The following is a 27,270-nucleotide window of genomic DNA, read 5'->3' as shown; positions in this document are numbered from 1 at the left end:
TGGCAGGCAGGGCATTCCACGCCCTGACCACTCTCTGAGTAAAGAACCTGCCTCTGATATCTGTCTTAAATCTATCACCCCTCAATTTGTAGCTATGCCCCCTCATACAAGCTGACGTCATCATCCTACTAAAAAGACTTTCACTGTCTACCCTATCTAATTCTCTGATCATCTTGTATGTCTCTATCAAATCCCCTTTGTGGTTTGTGGTGTTTAAGCCCGTGACCCACTGATTGATCTGAATTGCCACTCAACATACAGGATTTATGCAGGCTCTTTCCCATCTATTTTATTTCTCCAGCCCAGGATTTTAAAGGACAAATGTGAGGAAATTGCAGATGCATTCAGTTTAGGAAATTGTCCTTTCAGATCATAGCCAAATCATTCAGGAGATAGGTTAGAAAAATGTTTTCATGCAAAGATTATGTGGACCTCTGTTTTACAAAAACACCAGCAGAAATTGAATATTGATTGATGGATTTTTTTTGTCTTGAACATGGAATTGATAAACATGAAAGGATTTAAGATGTAAAACAGCCATACTCTCAGTGAATAAGGAAACAGGTTTGAAAGACTGAATGACTATTCCTATACACTGATCCTGATATGAGGAATGCAGTAAATGGTTCCAAAATCCACCTGCAAAATTGAAACTATCCTGACCCCTGGAAATGGGCTTAATTCTAAGTTGCATGCAGGGATTAGGAAGTGCTCCTGCTGTGCTAGAAACCCGTGTCACACAGTTTTCTTCTCTCAGAATCGGAACAGTTCCTGTAGTTAGCTCTGTACAAAAATATGTAGGTGTGTGATGATGTTTGCGTAATACATTTTGTTTATTTTTTTAATGGGACATGGCATCATTTATTGCCGCTGTCTCTTGAACTGTGTGGCTTGTTAGGCCATTTCTGAGGGCAGTTAAGAGTCAACCACGCTGCTGTGGGCCTGAAGATCCATGTAAGCCTGACTGATTAAGGACAGCAGGTTTACTTTCCTAAAGAATATTAATGAGCTAGATAGGTTTTTACAAGAACTAATGGTGGTTGCTATTATGAGATTTATATTGCAGTTTTGTTCACTGAATTTAAATTCCACCAGCTGATATTATGGAAATGAGCCTCTGTCCCCAGAGCATCAGTTGAAGCCTTCAAATTACTTGTCCAGTGACAATATCACATCATAACTGCCTCTCTGTGTCTCTGACAAAGAGAGAGGAATTATTTCAAGCATAATCTCAACTAGCCCAGTTGTGTTAAAAACATAAATCAAAGATCTTTAAAGTATTCTATTGCAATTGAGCTTGGATATATTGTTTAATTTATTTATTATGCATTTAAGCATTATTCTTACTCTAACCATATCAGATTTGGTTCATTTGGGCATCAAAATTAAATGTATTTGGCAAAAGTAATAATTTGAAACGTACTTCTGTGTTGACATTATGATGTGTAATAATACTAATTAATGTCTTAATTGTGTGTAATTCATCTGGATTTGTTTACAGTAAATAGTTCCATTAAAATAGTAGAGAATTTGATCAAGTGTCTTTGATATCACACATTGCAAGTGTAACCGAAGATATGAAAGTGTTAAACGATTACTGTTTTGTTCACACTTTCAGGGTAATGGGTTCTTCTGTTCTATCTTAGGTTTTGATTCTTGAACCAACAAATGTCTACCAGCCATCCTATGTTTCCATAAACAGTGAAGCAGATGAGAAAACTGTTTCCATTTGGCATGTCTCATCAGAGGAAATGGTGCGATTGGGAGAAATCAGACCTTTCATTTCATTTTTAATTTATCGTGAATGCTTCTCTGCTGATTGTTGTCTGACATTTATATACCAAAGAAATCTGCGGTTCACTTGCCTGATTTTATCCAAGGCAGTATTGGAGGTAGCCTCAGCATCCCAGCTTAAGCAGAATTCCAAAAATCAGCCAATATTGGAAACAAATGGCCAAAATGTAGATGCATCACTTCTCTAAATTATAAAATCTTGTGGTTTGAGGGCAAATTCACAAAAGCTTATCAGAAATATTACTGATCTTAAACAAGATGGGAAATATACATGTCAGAGAAAGAAAGGTTTGGACTTTGACATCATGAGGCCTCCTCAGCCCCACCTTGATAAAACAGATAGTGAAAAGTCGTCATCTAATTCAGACATAAGAGAGGCCATTTAGCTAAAGTATTGAAGATAACCACAGAACTATACTCAATCAGTATCTTCAGGAGAGGGGAACAGATAATTGAAAAGAAGCAAACAGGCATTAAAGGAATTCGTTGAAAAGTGTTTTTGTATTTCAGCCCTGATGAGTGCAGTTTGAAAGAGACTTTTAGCAGTATTTAAGTCCTGTACTACGAGGCAACTATTAATAATCAAAAGCAAGATATAACAGATGCTGGAAACCTGAAATAAAAAGAAGAGAAAATGCTGGAAACAGAAAAAGTCCATGAAAACCACACATTGTTACACAGATGACAACAGAAGATGGCTAGTATGAGACCCTTGTAATGACTATCTGGAACTTTAAAGGCCATTATTGCTGTCTCTCATATCGGAAAGAATTCTAAATCATGCTCCAGGAGTTTGTTGCCCATTGTAGAGAGATGTTGACACTGTTAATTTCAATGGACTTCCAGGTTAATGTTCTGGGCTAGGGATTCAAATCCATGGCAGCTGATAGAATTCAAATTGAATTGATGAACCTGGAATATAATACTTGTTTCAGAAGTAGTGAACATTAAGGCATCATGCTTAGGGAAGGAAACCTACATTTCTTACCTACTCTGGCCTACATGTTACTCCAGATGCATAGCAACATGTTCAACTCCTAACTGCCCTTTGAAATGGCCTGAGGCCTTGTGGTCCAAGGGCACTTGATGATGGACAGCAAATGCTGGCCTTGTTGGTAACATCCACATCCTGTGAAAGAACAAAACAAAAGTTGTGCTTTGCCTTTCAAAATAAATTTATAGTTCCGGTTGTAGATTGTGCCAATTCAGATGCAACTTACAGTTGCTTTATCTACTTATTTGTTCTGAGGGCTCTAAGATCAATTACAGACATTTATGCTCCTACTCTAAACTAAATGCCCAAAATTTGGTTTACTCATATCATTGTTTTTAAACAGTTGTGGGGAAGGGTCACTCAATCCGAAACGTTTACTCTATTTCTCTTTGCAGGTGCTGCCAAACCTGCTGAGCCTTCCCTACAATTTTTCTCTTTGTTTCTGATTTACAGTGTCCACAGTGCTTTTGGTTTTTAATGAAAGGATTAGATTTGATCCAGATTGACAAGATATTTGAGATAGAATGATTAAGGAGGATCAGGAGACATGAGTGTACCGTGGAGAGGTGTAGATCTAGAATTGCTGTCGGACGGTGGTTCTTTTGGTAGAATGTCATTGATCCAAGGGACAAACTGACAACTTTTGCAGTGAATGTAACTTTGCTATAAGCATTTAAAAGAGAACTGGAGGCACTCCTGGTTATGGTTGACTACAAACAGAAGGCGAGGAATTTTGATGAGCACATCTTTCCAGTCACCATTTTCTCCTGGAATGTATTAAACTACCTTTTTAGGAGTAATTCTCTAAGTGTGTTCCCAAATTGAGCTTAGATTATTTTTCCATACGTGGGGCACTTAGGATCAATGCAGGTCATGTATTTTAAGGAGATAAATAAGATATGTGGTGAGAGATACATAGATACACTTGAGAATGTTCAAGAATTTTAAGCATGTATTGTCCTATTTCTTGAAGAATGATGGATAAACCAGCCATTTCTTGTCGTACATTGTTAGTATGATTATGTTTACTCCATACTTGATTAAGTGTGTTGCAACATAATATGAATCACTTTATACCTCCACACTAGACTGTCTGCAAACTGCAGAGATGTCTTTTATAAATGTTATTTGTTGGCAGTACTACAGTTGTTAACTTAAGGGAGAAAAACTAACCAAATCTGTAAAGAATTAAGATCCTTGATTTGCTCAGGTCAAAATACAGAATTTCCAGAATTCAAACAGCAGCTTTTCCGGTCATTGACCGTCATTTACATTGGCAAGGTATTCAGATTAATACCGTAGATACACCCCCCCCCCCCCCCCCACACACACACACACACACACAATCTCTACATTGTATATACATTATTTGTATGGCTTTCGCTCAGACCTGAGGTGCTAAGTGACAAATAAATGCCCAGTCTGTGCTTAGTCTAGTCTCTGTCTCCAATTTTACTGTTAATACTGGACTGGATTAACACCTTACCCAGTTTGTTGGAGTATACTCTAAACATGACACTGAGAGATTACTGATCCAGTCAGGTATGGGTAAGAAAATGTTAAACTCTGTATTCAGACTACAAAAATTTAGGTGCAACTTTTTTCATTTGTTATGGTTTTTTCTTAATGACTAAAATGCTCGGTCATAGCAGGCACTTCATATTTAGCAACATTAAAAGAATAGGACATGACATCACTAATGCATTCAATATTATTAATTGCTGGTATAATCCTTGTATCTTTCATTATCTTTTCAACAGAAGGGAATTCATGAGTGGAATTTTACATCCTCATCCATTAAAGGTATAAGGTGAGTATGTGTAACAACATGTATATTGCATAAAGCAAAAATCGGGCTGTATCCCTTCATTAAAATGTAAATGTAAACTCGTGAGTATTTAAGTATGTATGTGCATTTCCTAACCCACTCCATTTGGCTTACATCTGACAGTCTTAACTAAATCAGAAAATCTTGCTTAAATTGGTAGATGGCAATTGTGGCTAATCCTGCCAATTAGGTTCAGTTGGGTTTTCCATTAGCTTTTTTTGATTGAGTTAAATTTCCCCTTATAAACTGTTTAAATCAAAATAAAATACAACTATTTTCTCGCAAAACACACTAAATCTGAGCAATGTGTTGTTCTATTGTGGAATAAAGTTCATTTTGCGATGTTTTGATGAGCAAAAAATAGGTATTTTTTTCTGCTCCATTGTTTAAACAAGACTTGGAGGTTTACTTGGCTGGGAAATGGATATCTCCTTTTAATATTTGAGCTTTTAAAATGCTATTTCCTTCTAAAAGGTCTTCTGTGTCTGGGCTCACAGATGTTAGTGTGCAAATTGAAGTTGGTTTACTGATTTGGCATGGCAATAACAGTACCATCCTCTGTATAAATACCAGGAATTTCATGAGCTCAGGTTACCAGAGAGCCCTTTTTTTCTTTCTGTTGTTTGCCACAGTTGTGATAGTATTAACTTATGTCACCTTGCAAGTTCAGAGAGAAACCTGGATAGTCTGGGCCCTGTGTGCTGGCCAGTAGTCGATATGATCTGCAGCAAAAGGTGTAACTATGTAAAAAGAATCTGCAGGTGATGGTGTAAGATTTCATATCCAACGGACTAAATTAGATGTACAAAGAGCCTTGTGATTTTAACTCCAATGAGAACAGTGCACTCTAAAATGGGGTAAAATGATAGGAACAAAAACCAAAATTGTTGAAAAAGCTCAGCAGGTTTGGCAGTATCTGTAGAGAGTAATCAGTGCTAATGTTTCAGGTCCAGTGATCCTTTTTCGAAACTGATAGTACCTCGGAAAAGGTTGGTTTTATACTGAAAACAGGGTGGACGGAGGGGGTAAGGAGTAAACAATTGGTGGTGATAGAGCCCAAAAAAAAAACTGTTGGACAGACAAAGGGCTGGTTTCAGGTCAGCCTAAGAGAATAAAGAGCTACTAATGGGGACTGTTAGTGGCTCCCAATTGATTGTGTGTAATAGCAGACCATGTGATAACAGGCCTGGTCTTTTTGGAGAACATGGGGAAAGTTGAACTTGATATTGAATCCAGAAAGCTGTAGAGTTCCCAAGTGGAAAATGAGGTTCTTCCAACTTGCGCTGGAGCTGCTGCAGTAAGCCTGAGTTGGAGATGTTGTCCAAGGGAGCATGGTGATGTGTTGAAGTGGCAGGCAACTTAAAGTTCTGTGCCTTTTTTGCAGGCAGAACATGGGTGTTCAGCAAAGTGGACAGCCGGTCTATGCTTCATTTCCCCAATGTAGAGGAGCTGAAAAATGTGTTGCTGGAAAAGTGCAGCAGGTCAGGCAGCATCCAAGGAGCAGGAGAATCGACATTTCGGGCATAAGCCCTTCTTCAGGATGCCCGAAACATCGATTCTCCTGCTCCTTGGATGCTGCCTGACCTACTGTGCTTTTCCAGCAACATATTTTTCAGCTCTGATCTCCAGCATCTGCAGTCCTCACTTTCTCCCAATGTAGAGGAGACCACATTGTGAGCTGCAAATGCAACAGACTAATTGTGAGGAGTGCAGGTAAAGCACTGCTTCGTCTTGAAGGTATGTTGAGGCCCTTTGCTATGAAGGAGGAGGTAAATTGGCAGGCGTTACACCTTCGGCAGTTCCAAAAGTGAAGGTGCCATGGAGATGATGGAGGTGGTGTTGGGAGTGAAGAAGGAGTGAACCAGAGTATTCTGGAGAGCATGGTCCCTGTGAAATGCTGACAAGAGAGGGAAAAGGAGTATGTGTCTGGTAGTGGCATCCTGTTGGAGACGACAGAAATGGCGACTAATGATCCTCTGGATGTGCATGGGAAGGTAGATGAGCACGAAGGGGACCATTTTGCAGTTGTGGAAGGGGAGAGAGGAGGCTGACGTGCAGGAAATGGATCAGAACCAGCTGAGGGCCCTGATAACAACAGTGCTGGGAAATCCTCAGCGAAGGAAGAAGGTGAACATTTGTCAAAGTTGTCATTCTTAGAACAGATGAGATGGAGGAACTGAGAGACTGGGATAGAGTCTTTACAGGAAGCAGGGTGTAAGAATGTATACTGAAGGTAACTGTGGCAGTCGGTGGGTTTATAGTGGATATTAGTGGCCAGTCTATCTCCAGAAATGGAAACAGAAATGTTGAGGAAGGGAAGGGAGGAATCAGAGATGGGTCGGGTGAAGGTCAGAGTGGGGTGGAAATTAGAAGCGAAATTGATAAACCTTTTCAATTCCAGATGAGAGAGGGAAGCAGCACTGATGATATTATCAATATACCAGAGAAAGAGTTGTGTGTGGGGGCCAGAAATCTGTGTGTAAATCTCCTTTTAATTCCTAATTGTCCTTGCGCAGTCACTACCTTTTTCCTATTTATATACTTTTATAGATAAATTGAATTTATTTCTATATGGTCTACCATTCTTATTTGTTTCTTTCCTCCTCTTGTTTCTGTTTTCATTGCTGTCTGAACTTCCTATGTTCAAACTGGTTTCCACTTCTAAGATTTACCTGGTAACTATCATTTACATTCACCTTCTGCTTCAGTTGATTCTGCCTTTTTGATCACTTAGCAAGGTCCTGATTTATTTTAACCAGCCTTTTCCCGTTATGAGGATGCACCTCAACGGTAACCAACTGCCTGTTCTTTAAAGACAGGCCAACGTTCCAATATTACTTGCTCTATCAATCTTAGATTTTCAGTTACTTGGAACATGCCCATTAACCCCCATCCAGATCAATTAGCAAACTCTTTATGTTGACTCATCTCACACTCTCGGTACATATGTCAGATATTGTGCTTAGTCTCCCACAGTCTTGGATCTCTTGAGAGTATGAGTCGTAAAATGTGGCGCTGGAAAAGCACAGCTGGCCAGGCAGCGTCCGGGAAGTAGGGAAGTTGATGTTTCGGGCGTGAGCTCGTGCTGTAAACATTGACTCTCCTGCTCCTTGGATGCTGCCTGACTGGCTGTGCTTTTCCAGTGCCACACTTTTTGGCTCTGATCTCCAGCATCTGCATTCCTTACTTCCTCCTCTTGAGAGAGTATGGCTGACTGCTATGTGGCTGTTAGTCTCCAGCCCATTGTCAGATATAGTAGTCTAACAGCACTGTAGCAAACTGTTATCTACCATTTGAAAGAAAGGTTATGTCTGTCCTTGCTACCACTCCTTCAGCTTCTCAGTAACAAAGAAAAACTTACATTTACATAGCACCTTTCGGAATGTCCACAAAGTATTCTACAGACCATGGACTTTTCATGAAGGGTTGGCACTTCTATAATGTAGGATGACAACATTTCGAACTGTATGTTTGAGCAACAGCTCTCCTCGTACTCCTCAGTTTGAATGTCCCTGCCATTAATGCTGCTCCTAATGAGTATTCCTCTCCCTGGCCATTCCAGCATATCGAAACATGATGAGCGTTGCTGCTTTTTATACGTCCATGACAACTCTGATGATTTTCAGATCTCCTTCTCCACAGAAGCTCAGTGCAGCAGGTGAGATGTCAGTAGGTAACTTGTTACTGTCCAGTTTACTTGTGAGAATGACGTATTGCTTGTATTTTATATTGCTTCCTTTCCATATTGTTGTGGTTGATTATTAAAAGCTTATGATTTCTTCAGTGGACAGTGATGCAAGAGAAATGATAAGTGATTAAGACCTTCTGCAATGGTGTAAAATAGCTAAAAGTGGATCAGTTGTCATTTATACATGTCTCCTCATCTTTATTTGGAAGTAAATATGGGGAAATATGTAAGGTAGAGGTTACTTAAGAAAACACCCTCACATTTCACGATGCTGCCAAGTGCTGAGCCATCCACAAATTTTAAGATTGTGATCCACACCCAACTCTACGTCATTAATACAGATCAAGAAAAGCAGTGTCTCCAATGCCAGTCCCTGGGGAATCCTGTTATTATTTTTAATTGATTTCCAGGCTGAGGGGCGTCGCTGGCTAGGCCAACATTTGTTGCCCATCTCTAACTGCTCAGAGGGCAGTTTAGGATCAACCACATTACTGTGGATCTGGAGTTTCATGTAGACCAGACCAGATAAAGATGGCAGTTTCCTTCCCTAAAGGACCTGAAGTGATCCAGATAGGTTTATCCTGACAATTGACCATGATTTCATGGTCATTATTAGACTCGTAATTCCAGATTATTACTGAACTCAAATTCCACCATCTGCTTTGTAAGATTTGAACCCAGGTCCTCAGAACATTACCTGGGTACCAGCGATAATACCACGAGGCCATCCCCTCCCATCTGAAAATCAACCATTCACTATGGCTCTCTATTTCCTGACACTCAACTCACTGTCATATCCAGACACTATTCCTGTTATTTCATTAAATCATGAGATTTAATTTTGCTGACAGGCATGCTATTTGGCAGTTTACGATATCCCTTCTGGAAGTCTGTGTGCCATGCCAACCTCTTGTAGCCTCAAAAAAAAATGTTGAAATCGTTAAACACAATTTGCCTTTAACAAATCCATGCTTTTTGTTTCCTATTTATTGCTTAATTGTCCAAGTGACTATTAATTTTGTCCCGGATTATCTTTTCTGAAACCTTTCTCACCACTGAGGTTAAATTGACTAGCCTGCAGTCATTGCGATATCATTATCTTTTGAACAAGGATGTAATGCCTGCAAATCTCCAGTTTCTATTTAGTCATCAGCCTTTTGAGCTGAGTCTCCATTATTGCCACAATCTCATATTCTCTGACCTCTATCAGTGCCTGCAGCCTTTATCACATTTGGTACTTGCATTGTAAATTTGATTGCATTCCCTCGTACTCTGGCCCCTCTAATGCATTCTGTCTCTCCCAGTCCTTTTTGCAATTCCTTTTGCCTTTCTAGTGTTACTTCCTGATTGCTATCCCTCTGGCAAGTGAGTTTCAACCTCCAACAGGATGAGCAAATGGCTTCGTAAGGATGTTGTCCCAGACCTGTTGAGAAAATCTGTCCAGCCTGTACAGGTCCCACCATTCCAAATAAATCAATTTCCAGAAACCTGCCACTCGACCTGCCATCTCTCCAGCATTGATTCACCGATGTTCCTATTTTCACGCACCTTTTGTTGGAGTGACTACTGGAATGTGCCAGCATTCCTGTGAGTTTTCATAGCCACTATATTGTTATTGTTGTTTTGAACTGCATCTCCTGCACATTTGGGAGCTTTTGGATTCTCTGTCACTGACCTTGAATTGTTTGGTAACCCATCTTCTAGGTTTAGTTGCTTGGTAAAAGAAATGAATGATGAAGCAGCCAGTGCTGGGGAGCTGGAGGGTGACACTGATGGAGACACACTGGAGGTATGATGGTAAACAGTCCTTCACAGCAACTGCAAGTCTGTGGTGATCCCTTGAAATGGGTCAACTTTATGCATGGTTCTGTTCAAGCATCAGTAAAATTGCATGCATGGTTCTGTTCAGGTATCCATAATCCAGAGATCTGTATATAGCTCTGTACGCAAAATATAGCATGGTATTTCGGATAGGTTAAGCTTTTGCCCACTCAAATCATATGGAGCATTTTCTACACTGTTGTAATAGGGGACAGCATCATGTCATTGCTTGACCTTTCCTTAAAGTTTTATAAGATGGAATTAGAGACAAGGTCACTCACTTACTTAGAGATGGCCATGTGAGGTGAAATTGACCTTCAGTCAGTGTTCAGAAAGAAAAGAAAATCAGACATAGGGTAGATCTTCCACTGCTTTATTATTTCTCATCTTAATGCTTTGATTTGCCTCGATTATGTTTGCAGGTGTAATAAGATACAGTAAATTAGCTGTTGCAGTGCAGCTGGTAACAGAAACCTGTCTTGCTTTCTATTCTTTGTCTGACAAATTGTATGCTCCAAGTAAGGATAAGCTGAAACAGTGTCTAAAGGCCTGAAAATTAGTCCCATAACACTGGATCACAATCTGAACTACTAATTTACTTAAAGCCCTATTGTGATGGAATTTTGATTGATCATAAATGCACTGAGGGGATGATCTCCCAATTTACATGTTTGAAGTGTCTATCATTCTGGTCTGGGTGGTTCTCAGTGGTTGGTCTCCCAGGAGAAAACAGCTAAGCCTTATGTGATGGATGTGAGATCTTTGTGGTTTGGGCTTGAACTCCCAGAATCTCTCAAATATTATATTCTGATTTGGATTCCTTCAAAGTGTCTTTGGAACTTTGTGATCTTGACAGGAGCTGCCACAGTTACACTGAATGGCTGTCGCTATAGTGACACCACAATGTCCACTTGTCAGATGGAGATCAGAGAACCATCCCTGACCTCCAGATCCTGATCCTGATTCCTTGCGTGGCCATAGTGGTTTCTGGCAGAAGGCATGGGTTTGCAGGGCTAAAAATCTGCATCTGACCTTGCTGTATTTGTGAAAAGTTAATATATTTTTAATTCACTTGTGGGATTTGGGCATCACTGGCTGGCCAGCATTTATTGCCAGTCCCTAGTTCATCTTCAGAAGGTGGTTGGAAGTTACCTCCTTGAACCACTGTAGACCCACAATGACATTAGGGAGGGAATTCCAAGATTTTGACCCACACGATTTCCAATAAGGAAATGAAAAGCTGCATTTAGAAAACACTTTTCACAATCTTAGGATGTCATGAAGGATTTTATGGAGAATGATGTACTTTAAAAATACTCTTATTTTAATGTAGAAACAAGGCCATCCATTAGTGCAAAGCAGATTCCCAGGGACAGCAATGTGTTGTTGGTGATAGCTTTAGACCAGGATTTCCAGTCGTCTTTGAGCATTCCTATGGTATCCTTTATTTCAGTCTGAATGAGTACTGTTACTTTGTACCATACCATCCTTATTCTAATGTCTGATTTGAAAGTCGGCATGCCGGAGAGTATATCATTCACTCAGTACTGCACCAGCAGGTCAGCTTGGATTTCATGCTCAGGTCTTTGGAGTGGGACATGAACCCACTATTTAACATTCCACCAATGGCTGTGTTTTCCCTTCCCTCCCCTTGTAGTATGTATATGACTACGAAGAATCTGAAGAAAGGGTGGTGTTAGGCAAAGGCAAATATGGAGTGGTGTATGCAGGACGGGACCTCAGCAATCAAGTAAGAATAGCAATTAAGGAAGTACCAGAGAAAGATGGCAGGTGAATATTGAATCACTCTGACTTTGCTTTCTGGAATGAAGACAAATGTAGACGTGTAATAAATAAAGTTTGCTGCATGTTTCTTACATCTGTCAAGGCTAATGATGACAAAAATTCAAAAAGAGATTTAGTGTTCTTTTACTGCCATGTGAAATGATTCATTCATTTCTGTCAGTTGAGAATGTCAACAAGTTCAGAACAATAGCATTGTGTATTATGTCAAACGATAGGGGTGAATTTTATAGGCTTTTTAGACATGGCTTGGGTGACAGGAAGCCTGGCTAAATAACACAGGAATGAATTGAACAGCATGTCCAATGCCTTCCCATCACCATGCTGTTTTGTCAGTAGCTAGAGCCATAGAGATGTACAGCACGGAAACAGACCCTTTGGTGCAACTTGTCCATGCCAACCAGATATCCCAACCCAATCTAGTGCCACCTGCCAGCACCAGGCCCATATCCCTCCAAACCCTTCCTATTCATATACCCATCCAGATGCCTTTTAAATGTTGCAATTGTACCAGCCTCCACCACTTCCTCTGGCAGCCCATCCATACACGTACCACCCTCTGTGTGAAAAAGTTGCCTCTTAGGTCTCTTTTATATCTTTTCCCTCTCACTCTAAACCTCTAGTTCTAGACTCCCCCACCACAGGGAAAATACTTTATCCATTTATCCTATCCATACCTCTCATGATCTTGTAAACCTCTATAAAGTCACGCCTTAGCCTCCAGTGCTCCAGGGAAAACAGCCCTAGCCTATTCAACCTCTCCCTATAGCTCAAATCCTCCAACCCTGGCAACATCGTTGTAAATCTTTTCTGAACCCTTTCAAGTTTCACAACATCTTTCCGATTGGAAGGAGACCAGAATTGCATGCAATATTCCGAAAGTGGCCTAACCAATGTCCTGTACAGCCACTTCATGACCTCCCAATTCCTGTACTCAATACTCTGACCAATAAAGGAAAGCATACCACACACCTTCTTCACTATCCTATCTACCTGTGACTCCACTTTCAAGGAGCTATGAACCTGCACTCCAAGGTGTCTTTGTTCAGCAACACTCCTGAGGACCTTACGATTAAGTGTATAAGTCCTGCTAAGATTTGCTTTCCCAAAATGCAGCACCTCGCATTTATCTGAATTAAACTCCATCTGCAACTTCTCAGCTCATTGGCCCATCGAATCAAGATCCTGTTGTAATCTGAGGTAACCTTCTTCACTGTCCACTACACCTCCAATTTTGGTGTCAGTGGTACAGTGGGGGGTTAGCACTGCTGCCTCACAGCTCCAGAGACCCGGGTTCAATTCCCGCCTCAGGCGACTGACTGTGTGGAGTTTGCACATTCTCCCCGTGTCTGCGTGGGTTTCCTCCGGGTGCTCTGGTTTCCTCCCACCGTCCAAAAATGTGCAGGTCAGGTGAATTGGCCTTGCTAAATTTCCCGTAGTATTAGGTGCAGGGGTGAATGTAGGTGAATGGATCTGGGTAGGTGCGCTTCAGCAGGTCGGTGTGGACTTGTTGGGCCGAAAGGCCTGTTTCCACACTGTAAGTAATCTAATCTAAAAAAAACGTACTAAATATACCTCTTATGCTCACATCCAGCACCAATCCTTGTGGCACTCCAGTGTTCACAGGCCTCCAGTCTGAAAAACAACCCTCGACCACCACCCTGTCTTCTATCTTTGAGCCAGTTCTGTATCCAAAATGGCGAGTTCTCCCTGTATTCCATGAGATCTAACCTTGCTCATCAGTCTCCTATGGGGAACCTTGCTGGAATGCTAATAAATGCTCCTCTTCAACACTGATTTCTGTGTGTTAATCCATCTTCAATTCATCAATTGTACTGCAAAGGAACAGGCCGTTTGGCTGAACATGACGCCAAATTAAACTAACACCTTCTGCCTGCCCTTGGTCCTTCCATTCCTGGCATATTCATGTGTTTATCTAAAAGTCTCTTAAACACCCCTACACTACCTCCACCACCACCACCCCCTGGCAGTGTTTTCCAGACTCCTACCACTCTATGTAAAAAACTTGCCCCTCGCATCTCCTTTGAACTTACCCTTTCTCCAGTTTAATACTTGGCCCTCTAGAATCGGATTTCACATCAGGTAAAAAGATTCTGACCATCAGCCCTCTCTCATCAGTTTATAGACTTCTGTTAAGTCTCCCCTCGGCCTCTGCTACTCCAGAGAAAACAACCTGGGTTTTTCTCGCCCCCACCCCCCCCCCCCCCCCCCCAATACTTCGTACCCTCTAATCCAGGCAGCATCCTGGTAAATCCCTCCTGCACCCTCTTCAAAGCCTCCACATCCTTCCTGTTATGAAACAACCAGAATTGAATGCAATACTCTAATTGTGGCCTAACCAAAGTCTTATAAAGCTACAACATGACATCCTGACTCTTGTACTCATGCTAATACATTACCCCCACCGATATCATTCATTGCCTCCCAATATCATGAGCTCCTATCTTGTGCAAAGCCATTCATATCGCAGATTATTGAATGCCAAATGCAGTGCCCCTTTATCACTCAACTTGTTACATTCCCAAAGATGTAATTGTAAATGTAATTTTGCTTTCACAAGGCTATTTTAACTCTGATTGCATTAAGGTTTTCTCAATGTCCTGTTATTCCTTCCTTAATCTTGGATCCTAGAATTTTCCCAACAGCAGATGTTAGGCTAACTGGCCGAGAGTTTTCCGCTTTCTGTCTCCTTCCCTTCTAGAAAAGTGGCATCACATTAGCAACTTTCCAGGCTCACTTGGACCCTTCTGGAATCTGCAAAATTCTGGAATATTTGGCCAATCCCTCCAATTCAATCCCTTGATGTGGAGCAACAATCCCTTGATGTGGATCAATACCCCTGGTATTAATAATAGCTGTGCTATTTCTGTATTATTATGGACCACTGGCCTTGATTTTCAGATGCCATATAGTCATTCCTGCAGAGTTCATGGGAATTGAAAATCAAGATCCTGTGGGAGGATCCCTAATCAGGATCTACTAACTAAAATGCGGTGAATCAAAGAATCCATACAGTGTGGAAGCAGGCCATTTGTTCCATCAAGTCCACACTAACCCTCCGAAGAGCATCGTACCCTGATTCATCCCCCTCCTACCCCATCCCTGTAGGCCTATATTTACCAAGGCTAACCCAACTAGCCTGCACATCCCTAGAGGCTGTGGGCAATTTACCATGGCCAATCCACCTAACCTGCACATCTTTGGACTGTGGGAGGAAATTGGAGCACCCGGAGGAAACCCATGCAGACACCGGGAGAATGTGTAAACTCCTTAAAGACAGATGACCAAAGGTGGAATTGAACCCTTGTCCCTTGTACTGTGAGGCAGCAGTGCTAACCAGTGAGCCACTGAATTGCCTCAGTGCTCTTTACTAGCATCGGTGTGATCATCACTCCTCACAAAATCCACCCACTGTTTCAGGTAGCTCTGGGCAGCTTGCCAATCTGTTAGGAAACTAACAACTGACAGCAAATTTGTAGGTACTGATATCCTCAACAAGGGGTACAACTGGGATTAGGAGAGAAGCCCAGAGCATTCATGGTGGCTCCCAAAATTCCATTGTCACTTCCAAGATTTTCTGTCAAGTGTATCGGCAGGCACAACTATGTAACTGTTGGGTTATCCAATTGGAGCTAAATAACAATGAGGCTAGCGCGTCATCAGGCAAATTGTCAAAAATCAAGACTCTGGCATCACAGAACCTTAGGAATTTGTGGCATTTCTACAACGAGGGTCACTAAGCTAGTTTGTTGGAATTTTAGAAATTTGAAAATACGACCAAAGAAAGTAGAAAGATCACAAAAAATGTGAACATCTGCCTCTTCAGTGCAAGTCTGCTGACAGTGCTCAATTGCAGCAGGTTCCGCAGCCACTTGTTGCTCCTGCCAACCCCACAAAACCTAGAGACGGCAACTGGTAATTGATAAATAATGCTGACACATGGAATTTGAGTGCAGCCAGTGGTGCCTGGGAACTGGATAGGCATTGGAGGGATAGCTCAAAGCTTGCACTGCACCCAACTCAGTGGGATTTCTGCTGCATGGAGGAAGCAAACTATGGAATGAATGTTACAAAATCCATCTTTTTAAAAAAATCGTTCCATTTCTGCATTGAAGTGATGCTGCCCCTGATCTGAAAGTGTTTGATGCTGGCAGAAACACCAAAGTTCCCCAGTAGCTGCATCAATCATAAAATATGCACATTTCATGACTGACTAAAAGCTGGGGCCACTTAATCTTTAGTAAATGTATTTTCTTTACTGCTAGGTACTCTCAGCCCCTTCATGAAGAGATTGCTCTCTACAAGTGCTTTAAGCACCGTAATATTGTCCAGTATCTTGGTTCAGTTTCTGAAGACGGCTACATCAAGATTTTTATGGAGCAAGTGCCAGGAGGTAGGTCTATCAGAGCCCTCTTTTTATGCCAGCAATTCCAAGCTGTTATCGCATTGAATTTATTGGGTGTTAGCACAGCCAGCTGTCTGTCCACAGGTCTCCTACCATCAGTAGCAACCTTAAAGTCAATTGCTGCCTTCTCTGCAGTTGTAGTCAGATCAGAAAAAGTTCATTGAAAGCAGGCTTGGAGCTATGGAGAGACAAATGGATTTAGGTGCCCCTGAATGTTACATAAAAGTTAACACAGAGGTAATCAAAAGGAGAAAAATTGGCCTTTTTATCTCAAGGTAGTTGAAATACTAAGTTGGGAAGGTGACACTTTGACTGTACGGTTCCAATCTTGAGTATTTCACTCAGTTACACAAAGCACTGAGGGAGTGTTTTACCAGTCAACAGTATATGCATTGGAATTCAGGAGAGAGGTTAAGTTTGCTGGAATCTCAAACCGTCTCCAGTGTACTGACTTCTCTCTCTTGAGCTGAGGCATATTTTGGATGTGTGTATGAAACCCTCCGGAGAGAGAGTTACTCTTTACGATATTTGGATGAGGATAATTCAATCAAATTTATGCCATGCATTGTGAGAGTCATCACTGTAATTCACCAATTAAATGGCCAGCTGCCTTGTGTGAAGCCCAAGTGATTCTGTTCCTGCCCCCAATGAAACGGGAAATTCCAGCCTTGGAGGTGGATCTTGTGCTTTTTGGCTATTTCTGATGTTTTCACAATAGGGAAGGCTGTCCAAAATAACAAAACTCTGTATGTCAATATGCTTTCTTACTTTCTTCCTACTGGGCAAGAGGTTACTTGTTTTCAATGCTAAATTATGGATTTAATCATAATCAACTGACCTGCAAAACAGCAAGGAGGGTGAAGCCTTTGTGGACATTGGATAAAATGCAAAATAACAGCAACAAAAATGGGGCTGTAATGATTTGCGTCCAACAACCCAAAAGCATCTTCCTTTGTACTAGGTACTGCAACCATGGACATCAATTTTGCTGAGGCTCCTTGATGCCACACTAGATCAAATGCTACTTTGATGTTAAGGGAAGTTGCTGTCCCTGGAATTCAACTCTTGGTGTATGTTTAGATGAAGTCTATAATGAGATCAGGAGCTAAGTGGCCCTGGCAGAATCCAAGCTATGCATCTTTAAGCAGATTGTTGGAGAGTAAGTGGCAAACTGTAGTTGAAGTCTTCTGTCTCTTGGCTGATAATTGCGAGTGAACTGACATCATTGCCTGGATTGGAGCTGCCTTGCTGTTTGTGGACAGGACATATTTTCCACATTGTCGGGAATTTGTACTATATTCTGTGCATTATCCAGCAGTGAGGATCGAAGCTTGCAGGACAAACAGGTCATTTAGCAAACATTGTGGTAATAATAGTGCCGTGATACTGCATCAAATGCTCAGAATTCCCTAATAGCTGGAAGGTTTAGTTTGGCATCGCACTGGACCAATGTAAAAATCCCATGAAACAGTCTCTCTCCCTCCTCCATTGACATAAATCAATCTTATACTGATCACCACCCAATGCCCGTACATTCACTGTTCCTTTCAATTTATGTTTTTCCATTCATCAACAGACGAAGAAAAGTGACCCCCTGAAAGTGAAAAATGGGATAGTGATGGGATAGTGTTACAATGTGTTACTTTATCTGTGATTCCAGTAAGCACTAGAAATTTGATAGCATGACCATTTATTAAACCCACTGTACTTACACTGGGTAAACTATGTAGTTTTTCTGTTCCTGCCATGTGCTACAAACACTGAGGCTTTGGTGGTGATTGGCACAAGTTCTTCAGCTCCCTGCTCTGACAACTGACATACTCATGGTCAATAACTCTGGGAGTTGAAACTCATGGGGGCCTCAGCAGAGACTGTTGCTCCTGTGCAGAGGTAGACTTGGCCATTGACACACAAGGCAAAATGCCAGCTATTGATTGAGGGGTTGTTGGTGAGGTACGATTGCAATGGGTTCCACCTGATGAAGGGGCAGCGCTCTGAAAGCTTGTGATTTCAAATAAACCTGTTGGACTATAACCTGGTGTCATGTGACTTCTGACTTTGTCCACCCCAGTCCACCAACGGTACCTCGACATTATTGGTCAAACAGAGCAGAGATTAAAAATAACAGCACTGCAGTATATGTCTGCTCATGCTCAGTCTTCAGTACTGTGAGGCAGCAGGTGAAAACCCAACTAATTGTCCACTGGACCGACTGTTGTGCGAGCTGATGTGTGATAAGCTAGCCTTATGAGAGTACCCTCAGAACGAATCACCTCCATTGAATACAAATCAAACAAAACCACAGTGGAGAACATGTCAGCCTGGCTCACATCATCATGGGAGAGGCTGCATGTCAGATTCCTGGCAGTAGGAAAATTTCTAGTTACAACTGGTTTCGCCAACAGAGCGAGCATGGATTGTAGCTAATGGACAGCCTCTTTTTTTGTTCTGTGGGCAGTTTAACTTACTATTGACTTGGAAAAAACCAACTGGGCACCATGTAAAGCTGGCTGAAATTAACGATAAGTTGGCTTTACACTAACAGAGAAGATCAATTTCATCATACTTCAATCCATCCCTCCCCAGAGGTAGCATGGAGAATGTACGGAGAGTGAGGGAATTCTATAGGGAAATCAAGGGGTGTAATCTGTTGTGTAAAACAACAAAGCAAGTTGACATCAGACTTAAGGGTAAAGTTTTGTTTTAGTTACTACACAGAAGCATTGAAGCACTTATCTATTAATCCAGGTGATCTAAAGAAAAATGTAAATTTCTCAGATAGAAAATCTATATATTAGTTTAATGAAAATGGTTAACTACAGATTTACTGGTAAATTATTTCAGCATCATCTATGCGAACTAATACATCTCTCTGTCACTCAACTTCTACAGCAAACTCATCGATGATATTGGCAAATCCTGCTGAAACAATGCATCAGCCACAAAAAATGTCAGCAGTTAACCTAAAACTTTGTCATGGGGTGATAGTTGGAAAAACGGATCTGATTGAAATAATTTCTTCCTTAACATTTGCTGTGAGAGCTGGCATGTGAGAATGTTCCATTGCTCAACATTGATACTTTCATTTTGATGAACCACAGAAAAGATCACTAAAAATACATGATTTGGAGGAGCTGGTTTTGGACTAGGGTGGACAAAGATAAAAGTTATACAACACCAGGTTATAGTCCAAGCGGTTTATTTGGAAGCACTAGCTTTCAGAGTGCTGCTTCATCAGGTGGTTGTGGAGCAGGACATAATGTGGAGCAGTTCACAACCACCTTCCAAGTAAACTTGTTGGACTATAACCTGGTGTTGCCTGATTTTTAACTAAAAATACAGGAGGAGTGTTATTCAAGGCATTCACTTAGTCCTTTGAGAGAGGGACACTGATAAACTATGTAAACTTTGATCTTATGGATTTCAGTATTACCAGAAGCACTTAATCAGCTGGAAGCCCATTGTCAGTTGTGGTCTATCTACTTTATTGACAGTTGCAAACAGACAGCAATGAAATTTGTCATCATTTTATCAGTATGTTGATCCCAAGTTCTAATTAACTTTGATTCTTGTTAAATTCCTCTGCCGCACACAGAATTAGCATGCTGTGAAGTTATCCAATTCCAGAAGGGATTGTCTGAGTGGGTTTTAGTTCAATCACATGTTACTATTCTGCTATTACTTTCCATTGCTCAGCCTAATATAGTTCCCACCTGCCCTGTTTCATTCTTTCTCTTCCTCTCCTTCTGTCAGCATCTGTCACATTCCTGCTGCTTTAAAAAAAGGAAAACATAATCCTAAATAACTCCCAATCATGGCAATGAGGTAAGTTTCAATGCTAGTATTTATTGTATGGAGGAACCTTGATTATCTAGCATTTGATTAACTGCATTTCAGATTATCCGAACAAGATTGCAAGATCCCGATGCTTGGCTAATTGTTAACCAGCATTCAATTAACGAAACAAAATACTCCCCACCGGTGTCCTTCGGATAATCAAGGTTCCTCTGTAATGTGAAAATGTTACTGAGCGAGTAGCAAACTTCAGCTGTAGAGTCATAGATTCACAGAGCATGGAAACAGACTCTTAAGTCCAACCAGTCCATGCTGATCATGTTACCAAACTAAACTAGTCCCACCTGCATGCATTTGGCCCATATCCCTCCAAACCTTTCCTGTTTATGTACTTATTCAAATGTCTTTTAAGTGTTGTTGCTGTACCTGCATCCATCACTTCTTCTGGCAGTTCATTCCACACTAATCACTCTGTGTGAAAAAGTGCTCTCCCTCATGTCCTTTTTAAATTTTTTCCCTCTCACCTTAAAAGCATGCCCCCTTGTTTTGAAGTCTGCGACCTTAGGAAACAAACCTTTGCTATTCACCTTATCTATGCCCCTCATGATGTTATAAACTTTTATAAGGTCGCCCCTCAAACTCCTACACTCGAGTGAAAAAAGTCCCAACCTGCCCAGCCGAGTTTTATAATTCAAACCCTCTAGTCCCAATAACATCCTGGTAAATCTTTTCTGAACCTTCTGCACTTTAGTAATGTCCTTCCTATAACAGGACAACCAGAACCGTGCACAGTACTCCAGAAGAGACCTCACCAACATCCTGCACAACCTCAACATGATACCCCAATACCTATACTCAGAGGTTTGAGCATTGAAAGCAAGTGTGCTAAACACCTTTTTAACCACCCTGTCTACCTGTGACACAACTTTCAAGGAATTATGTGCCCAGAAGTTGTTTAGGTTTACAAGGGATGTGGAAAGTATTTTCATGTCATTGACCTTCTGGATCACTGATGCCTTCATAGTTTTACAGTCTGCTAATTCTGAGAGGGCCTCCAAGAAAATGTTAATAAATTAGCTCTAGAAAATTACTTAAAGACGAGTTGAAATTGTGACTTGCATTGTGTACAGTCTCCACATCAACCCTTAGCCTTTTTCCAAGTTTATTTGGAAAGGATGCGTTAGTTTGAGTCTTCGATCAGTGACTAATCTGAAATATTCATGGGTTAGCCAAAGAGACACACAACAAACCGATTGGAGGAGAAATCGGAAATCAAGATTTGTGGGATGTATTAAAACAGAGGAAGGGCAATGTTGTCAAGAAACTTTAACCTGGGCATTGAAAAGAATACAAGGAGTGATTTGAATTTATATAACACCTGCGTGAGCCCAGAATGTCAAAGAAGGACTTGACGGCCCATCAACTATTTTAAAGCAAAGTTGCTGTTGTAATATCGGAAACATGGCTAAAAAGCAATAACCTACGTGGTTTTCACCATGTTTTTCATATTGCATCAGTCTCCCATTTATTGGTATCTGCATTTAAAGCATGTCAAATACTAGGCTGAACTATTGACCTGAATGTAGTAATGAGTGCACCACTTCCACTATTAATGACAGGTCATTGAATTTCAACACAAGTCAGTTGTTGGGTTAGCAAATAGGATATGTGGTAAACATCCTGGGCAGAAGTTTCTTTGCCTGGGTGTTGATAACTGAAAACATATGGCTCAGTTACACTAGCACTGTTTTTGCTCTAGTCCTGTATAAGTAAGGTTCCATGACTGCTACACTGAAGAATGTGATGGATGAATTCCAACTGTCGCATGCACCTTCTCCAAACAGTGAGCTCAGAATTTACATGCCTAGATGTGTCTAATTCTATCCTGTTCTGACCAGGTTGGAAGAGGGATTTAACTCCCCTCTTTTTAACTCCTGACAATCAGTAACAACAAATATTTTTAATTCTATATAGCATTTAGCTTTATAAAACACAATTAAAATGCAGTTAAGTAGATAAAATTAATGAAAAAAGTAGTAGGTAATTGAAAAAAAAGGATTTTTAATATCTGTCAACCTAAGGAAAACAAAACAAAAACACACAGACAGACACAGCCACACACAGATACACATAGTCACACACAGACAGACACAGACACACACACACACACACAGACATACGCACGCAGAGTAATAAACTTAAAAAGGAAGAATAAAGGTAATGCAGTTTAAAGGTCATCTTGAAGTATTGAGGTGTTAGATCTTCAACCTGAAACCACTAATGCCTAGTTGTTGCAATATTTCTTCAACACCAGCAAAGTTTAAAAAGTGGCAAAATTGATTTAAAGTCATATAAAGAATGGCCAGGGATTCAAATTGCTAACTTCCACAACAATGAGGAACAAAATGTGGCATTCTCACATTTTATTAAATTGAGTATCCAAAAAATTGAACAAAAAGGAATGGCTGTTGCGGGTTCCAGGATTCAGATGTTTCAGTAAGAACAGAGAAGATGGTAAAAGAGGGGGAGGTGTGGCATTGTTGATCAGGGACAATATTACAGTTGTAGAAAGGTTGTTTGGGGACTCGTTAACTGAGGTAGTATGGGCTGAGGTTAGAAACAGGAAAGGAGAAGTCACAATGCTGGGAGTTTTCTATAGGCCTCCGAATAGTCCCAGAGATGTAGAGGAAAGGATAGCAAAGATGATTCTCGTTAGGAGTAAGAGAGGCAGGGTAGTTGTCATGGGGGATTTCAACTATCCAAATATTGACTGGGATCACTACAGTATGAGTACTATAGATGGGTCAGTTTTTGTCCAGTGTGTGCAGGAGGGCTTCCTGACACAGTATGTAGACAGGCCTACAAGGGGCGAAGCCACTTTAGATTTAGGACTGGGTAACAAGCCTGGCCAGGTGGTAGATTTGGAAGTAGGTGAACACTTTGGAGACAGCGATCACAATTCTGTCAAGTTTACTTTAGTGATGGAAAGGGATAGGTGTACTCCACTGATCAGGAGTTACAGCTGGGGGAAGGGAAATTATGATGCAATTAGGAAAGATTTAGGAAGTGTAGAATGGGGAAGGAAACTGCAGGGGATGAGCACATTAAAAATGTGGAGCTTATTCAAGGAAAAGCTCCTGTGTGTCCTAGATAAGTATGTACCTATCAGGCAGGGAGGAAGATATAGAACGCGTGAGCCGTGGTTTACGAAGGAAGTGGAATCCCTAGTCAAGAAGAAGATGAAGGCTTATGTTAGGACAAAATGTGAAAACTCAGTTAGGGTGCTTGAGGGAAGTCAGGAAAGACCTAAAATAAAGAGCTCAGAAGAGCCAGGAGGGGACATAAGAAGTTGTTGGCGTAAAGGATCAGGGTTAACCCTAAGGCTTTCCGTAGGTATGTGAGGAATAAAAGAATGACGAGAGTTAAATTAGGGCCAATCAAAGAAAACAGTGGGTTGTAGTTGATGGAACATGTTCATCTTGGTGTCCAGTTACTAGCGGCGTACCGCAAAGGTCGGTGTTGGGTCCATTGCTGTTCGTCATTTTTATAAATGACCTGGATGAAGGCTTAGAAGGGTAGGTTAGTAAATTTGCAGACGACACTAAGGTCAGTGGAATTGTGGATAGTGACGAAGGATGTAGTAGGTTGCAGAGAGACAGAGATATGATGCAGAGCTGGGCTGAGAGGTGGCAAATGGAGTTTAATGTGGACAAGTGTGAGGTGATACACTTTGGCCAGAGTAATCGGAATGCAAAGTACTGGACTAATGGTAGGATTCTTGGGAGTGCAGATGAGCAGAGAGATCTCGGTGTCCATGTACATAGATCCCTGAAAGTTGCCACCCAGATTAACAGGGTTGTTAAGAAGGTATACCGTGTTTTGGCCTTTATTAATAGAGGGATTGAGTTCCGGAACCAAGAGGTTATGCTGCAGCTGTACAAAGCTCTGGTACGGCCACACTTGGAGTATTGTGTACAGTTCTGGTCACCGCATTATAAGAAGGATGTGGAAGTTTTGGAAAGGGTGCAGAGGATATTTACTAGGATGTTGCCTGGTATGGAAGGAATCTCGGAGAAAGTGAGGACTGCAGATGCTGGAGACCAGAGTTGAAAAGTGTGGTGCTGGAAAAGCGCAGCAGGCCAGGCAGCATCCGAGGAGCAGGAGAATCGACGTTTTGGGCATGGAAAGAATGTCTTACGAGGAAAGGCTGAGGACCTTGAGGCTGTTCTCATTAGAGAGAAGAAGGTTGAGAGGTGATTTAATAGAGACATAAAAGCTAATCAGAGGGTTGGAAAGGGTGGACAGGGAGAGCCTTTTTCCAAGAATGGGGACGGCAAACACGAGGGGACACAGCTTTAAAGTGAGGGGAGATAGGTATAAGATGTCAGTGGTAGTTTCTTTACTCAGAGTAGTAAGGGTATGGAATGCTTTGCCTGCAACGGTAGTAGATTTGCCAAGTTTAAGTGCATTTAAGTTGTCATTGGACAGGCAAATGGACGTACATGGAATAGTGTAGGTGGGATGGGCTTCAGATTCGTATGACAGGGCGGCGCAACATCGAGGGCCGAAGGGCCTGTACTGCGCTGTAATGTTCTATGTTCTATAAAACTCAATTCAGTTCCAAGGTTTGTTTCAGTGCTAACAATAGAATGTAGCTCCTATTGTTTGATGTGGATTGGTGAGACTTCTATTTTGTTTTCTGCTTTACAGTAATTTGTTCCATGAATGAACTCTGTTTTGTCTTGCAGAAATCCAATCAATCCAAGGCCTTTTGCCTCAAAGAAATAACTACTACAATTTTATGCAAACTAGCATAATAGTTTGATAGAAGTTTGTTAGTTTGGGCAAACAGAAAAATAAAATCTGCTTTCTAACCTGCTGTCCTTTAGATTACAGGATTGGATATTGCATTTCTGAAAATATCACACTATTCTATTAATGTTTCATTATAATAATAGCTTGCATTTAGAGAGCACTTTTAACATGATGGGAAGACCTTGAGATGTTAGGACAGAAGAGCAAAAGCGTGTTCAAAGTAATAAGTTTTAAGGAGTGGCTTACAGGTGGAGAGAAAGTTATTGATTTTGAAAAGTCCAGGGTTTGGGGACAAGGTAGATGAATGCACGGTAGTCGATGGAATAATACGTTTCAAGATGTGCAAGAAGCTAGAATTAGAAATCTCCATAAATCTCAAAGAACTGTATGTCAAACAAAAGAGCTTTGAAACCCCTATGACAGATTTCATTCCACTATGTTTACAATTGTCTGTAAAATGGATATTCTCCGTAGCTGTGAATGTTTTACCTACCGTTAACTAAGTGCTCCTGGTAATGCAGAAATCTATAAGATCAAAGTATAAGTAGTTTATGAATGCTAGCAGCTCCCGCCCCCCCGACCCTTCCCAAAGCCTAATGAATGTCTTGAATAACACACACACTATATTTTTGGTGATCTTTTCCTTTATTGATTAAAATGATCATATCATGTTAGGAACACTTTTATATGTCAAATATCACAGCCGACATTAAGGAAGGATACCTTTTTCAGATAATCACAACACTGCCAAATTATTAGGTTAACTACTCACATTTTTCTAATTGATACATTTTTCATGTATAAGCAAGAGTTGCCAATATTTATTGATTTTGCTGCAGAACTTTGGTGAGGCCACTTTTGGAATATTATGCACAATTCTGGTTACCCTTCTATTGGAAGGGCATTTGTTAAAATTGAGAGGGTACAAAAACATTTACAAGGATGTTGCCAGGACTGGAGGGTTTGAGCTAAAGGGAGAGGCTGAATAGGCTGGGCTGTTTTTCCTGTAGCGTTGGAGGTTGAGGAATGATCTTATAGAGGTTTATAAAATCATGAGCAACATGCATAGGGTGAATAGCCAAGGTCTTTTTCACAGGATAGGGGAGTCCAAAACTGGAAGGAAAAGGTTTCAGGTGAGAGGGGAAAGATCTAAAAAGAACCTGAGGGATAACTTTTTCATGCAGAGGGTGGTGCATGTATGGAATGAGCTGCCAGGGGAACTGGTGGAGGCTGGTACAATTACAACATTTAAAAGTCGTCTGGATGGGTATATGCATGGGAAGGGTTTAGAGGGGTATGGGCCAAATGCTGGCAAATGGGACGAGTCAGATTAGGATGTCTGGTCGGCACAGACAAATTGGACCAAAGGCTCTGTTTCCATATTCTCTGATTCTATAACTTGACAGTGAGGGAGATATTATTATGCATAGATGATGCTGAAGTAATCTACTACTTAATCTGTGATTAATATTTTTTGTTAAAATGAATGCATAAACTGTCTGCCGATGTCTGATGTTCACATTTTCCTTAAAGTCTGACAATTCAGATCCCAGACTGAAATTTAGTTTGAGAGATCTTAATTTGAGTTGTTTTGGTTTTAATGATGTAACCTCTCATTGAAACATTAACATGCAATGCCACAGATTTTGTCTTAACAATAAAAAAAGGTTTATAAACAAAAATAAATATACAGACAAACCAATCTATTTACTTAAGGCACAAAATGAAGCATTTTTAAACATATGCTAATAGTATCCCACTAATTCCAAAGCACACTTTCATAGATAATGAAAGCATCCTTTGTATAATATCCGGAAGCATCCATTGTTCACTACTCACATCCTTTCACCAAAACCTCAATAGGTTAAATTTAACTGTAGCTTAAACTCCCAGTCTGGAATCACTGAGAGCTGTTTTTTTGAGGCTATTTTACTTCTGAACTTAAAAGTACTTAACTTCAAATTACCTCTTCAGGGCTTTGCAAACACATTTGGTCTAGAGCTATTAATAATTTTTTATCCTAAGGTCTGCTCAAGTTAACATGTGCAACTATATTTTCCCTTTCTCAGCAGCAACTTTACAGAGCTGCCCAAAACTGAAAAGTAAAATTGAAACAGATATTTCCTCTAAGACTATATTAAAACAGAGTCCTGAAATTTCTGACTGTAACCTTGAGGCACAGATGTTCATCTTGATAGATTGCAAACTTTTTCAAAGTAAATAAAAACCCATTTGTTCTGAAAACTAGCCCTCAAAACTTTTTTATTTAAAAATGACCATGGCTACAGAGACATTCACAAGATAAT

At 40.7% G+C, this 27,270-nt stretch overlaps 1 protein-coding gene across 1 annotated transcript in view; it reads left to right on the top strand.

Moving 5' to 3' along the window:
• The window catches only part of map3k15 (mitogen-activated protein kinase kinase kinase 15), a 135,817-nt gene that overhangs the window by 67,338 nt on the left and 41,209 nt on the right, over window positions 1-27,270 (top strand). Inside the window, exons 10-15 of the mRNA XM_072584828.1 lie at window positions 1,647-1,754; window positions 4,549-4,598; window positions 8,179-8,274; window positions 10,009-10,093; window positions 11,783-11,916; window positions 16,215-16,342. Coding sequence (XP_072440929.1) covers window positions 1,647-1,754; window positions 4,549-4,598; window positions 8,179-8,274; window positions 10,009-10,093; window positions 11,783-11,916; window positions 16,215-16,342 — 601 coding nt within the window. The remainder of the gene's footprint in view (window positions 1-1,646; window positions 1,755-4,548; window positions 4,599-8,178; window positions 8,275-10,008; window positions 10,094-11,782; window positions 11,917-16,214; window positions 16,343-27,270) is intronic.

This window comes from Chiloscyllium punctatum, chromosome 15, assembly GCF_047496795.1.
Source record: "Chiloscyllium punctatum isolate Juve2018m chromosome 15, sChiPun1.3, whole genome shotgun sequence".
Lineage (NCBI taxonomy): Eukaryota > Metazoa > Chordata > Chondrichthyes > Orectolobiformes > Hemiscylliidae > Chiloscyllium > Chiloscyllium punctatum.
Note: the sequence above shows the minus strand (reverse complement) of the source record. Positions and strands in the feature narration are given on the sequence as shown.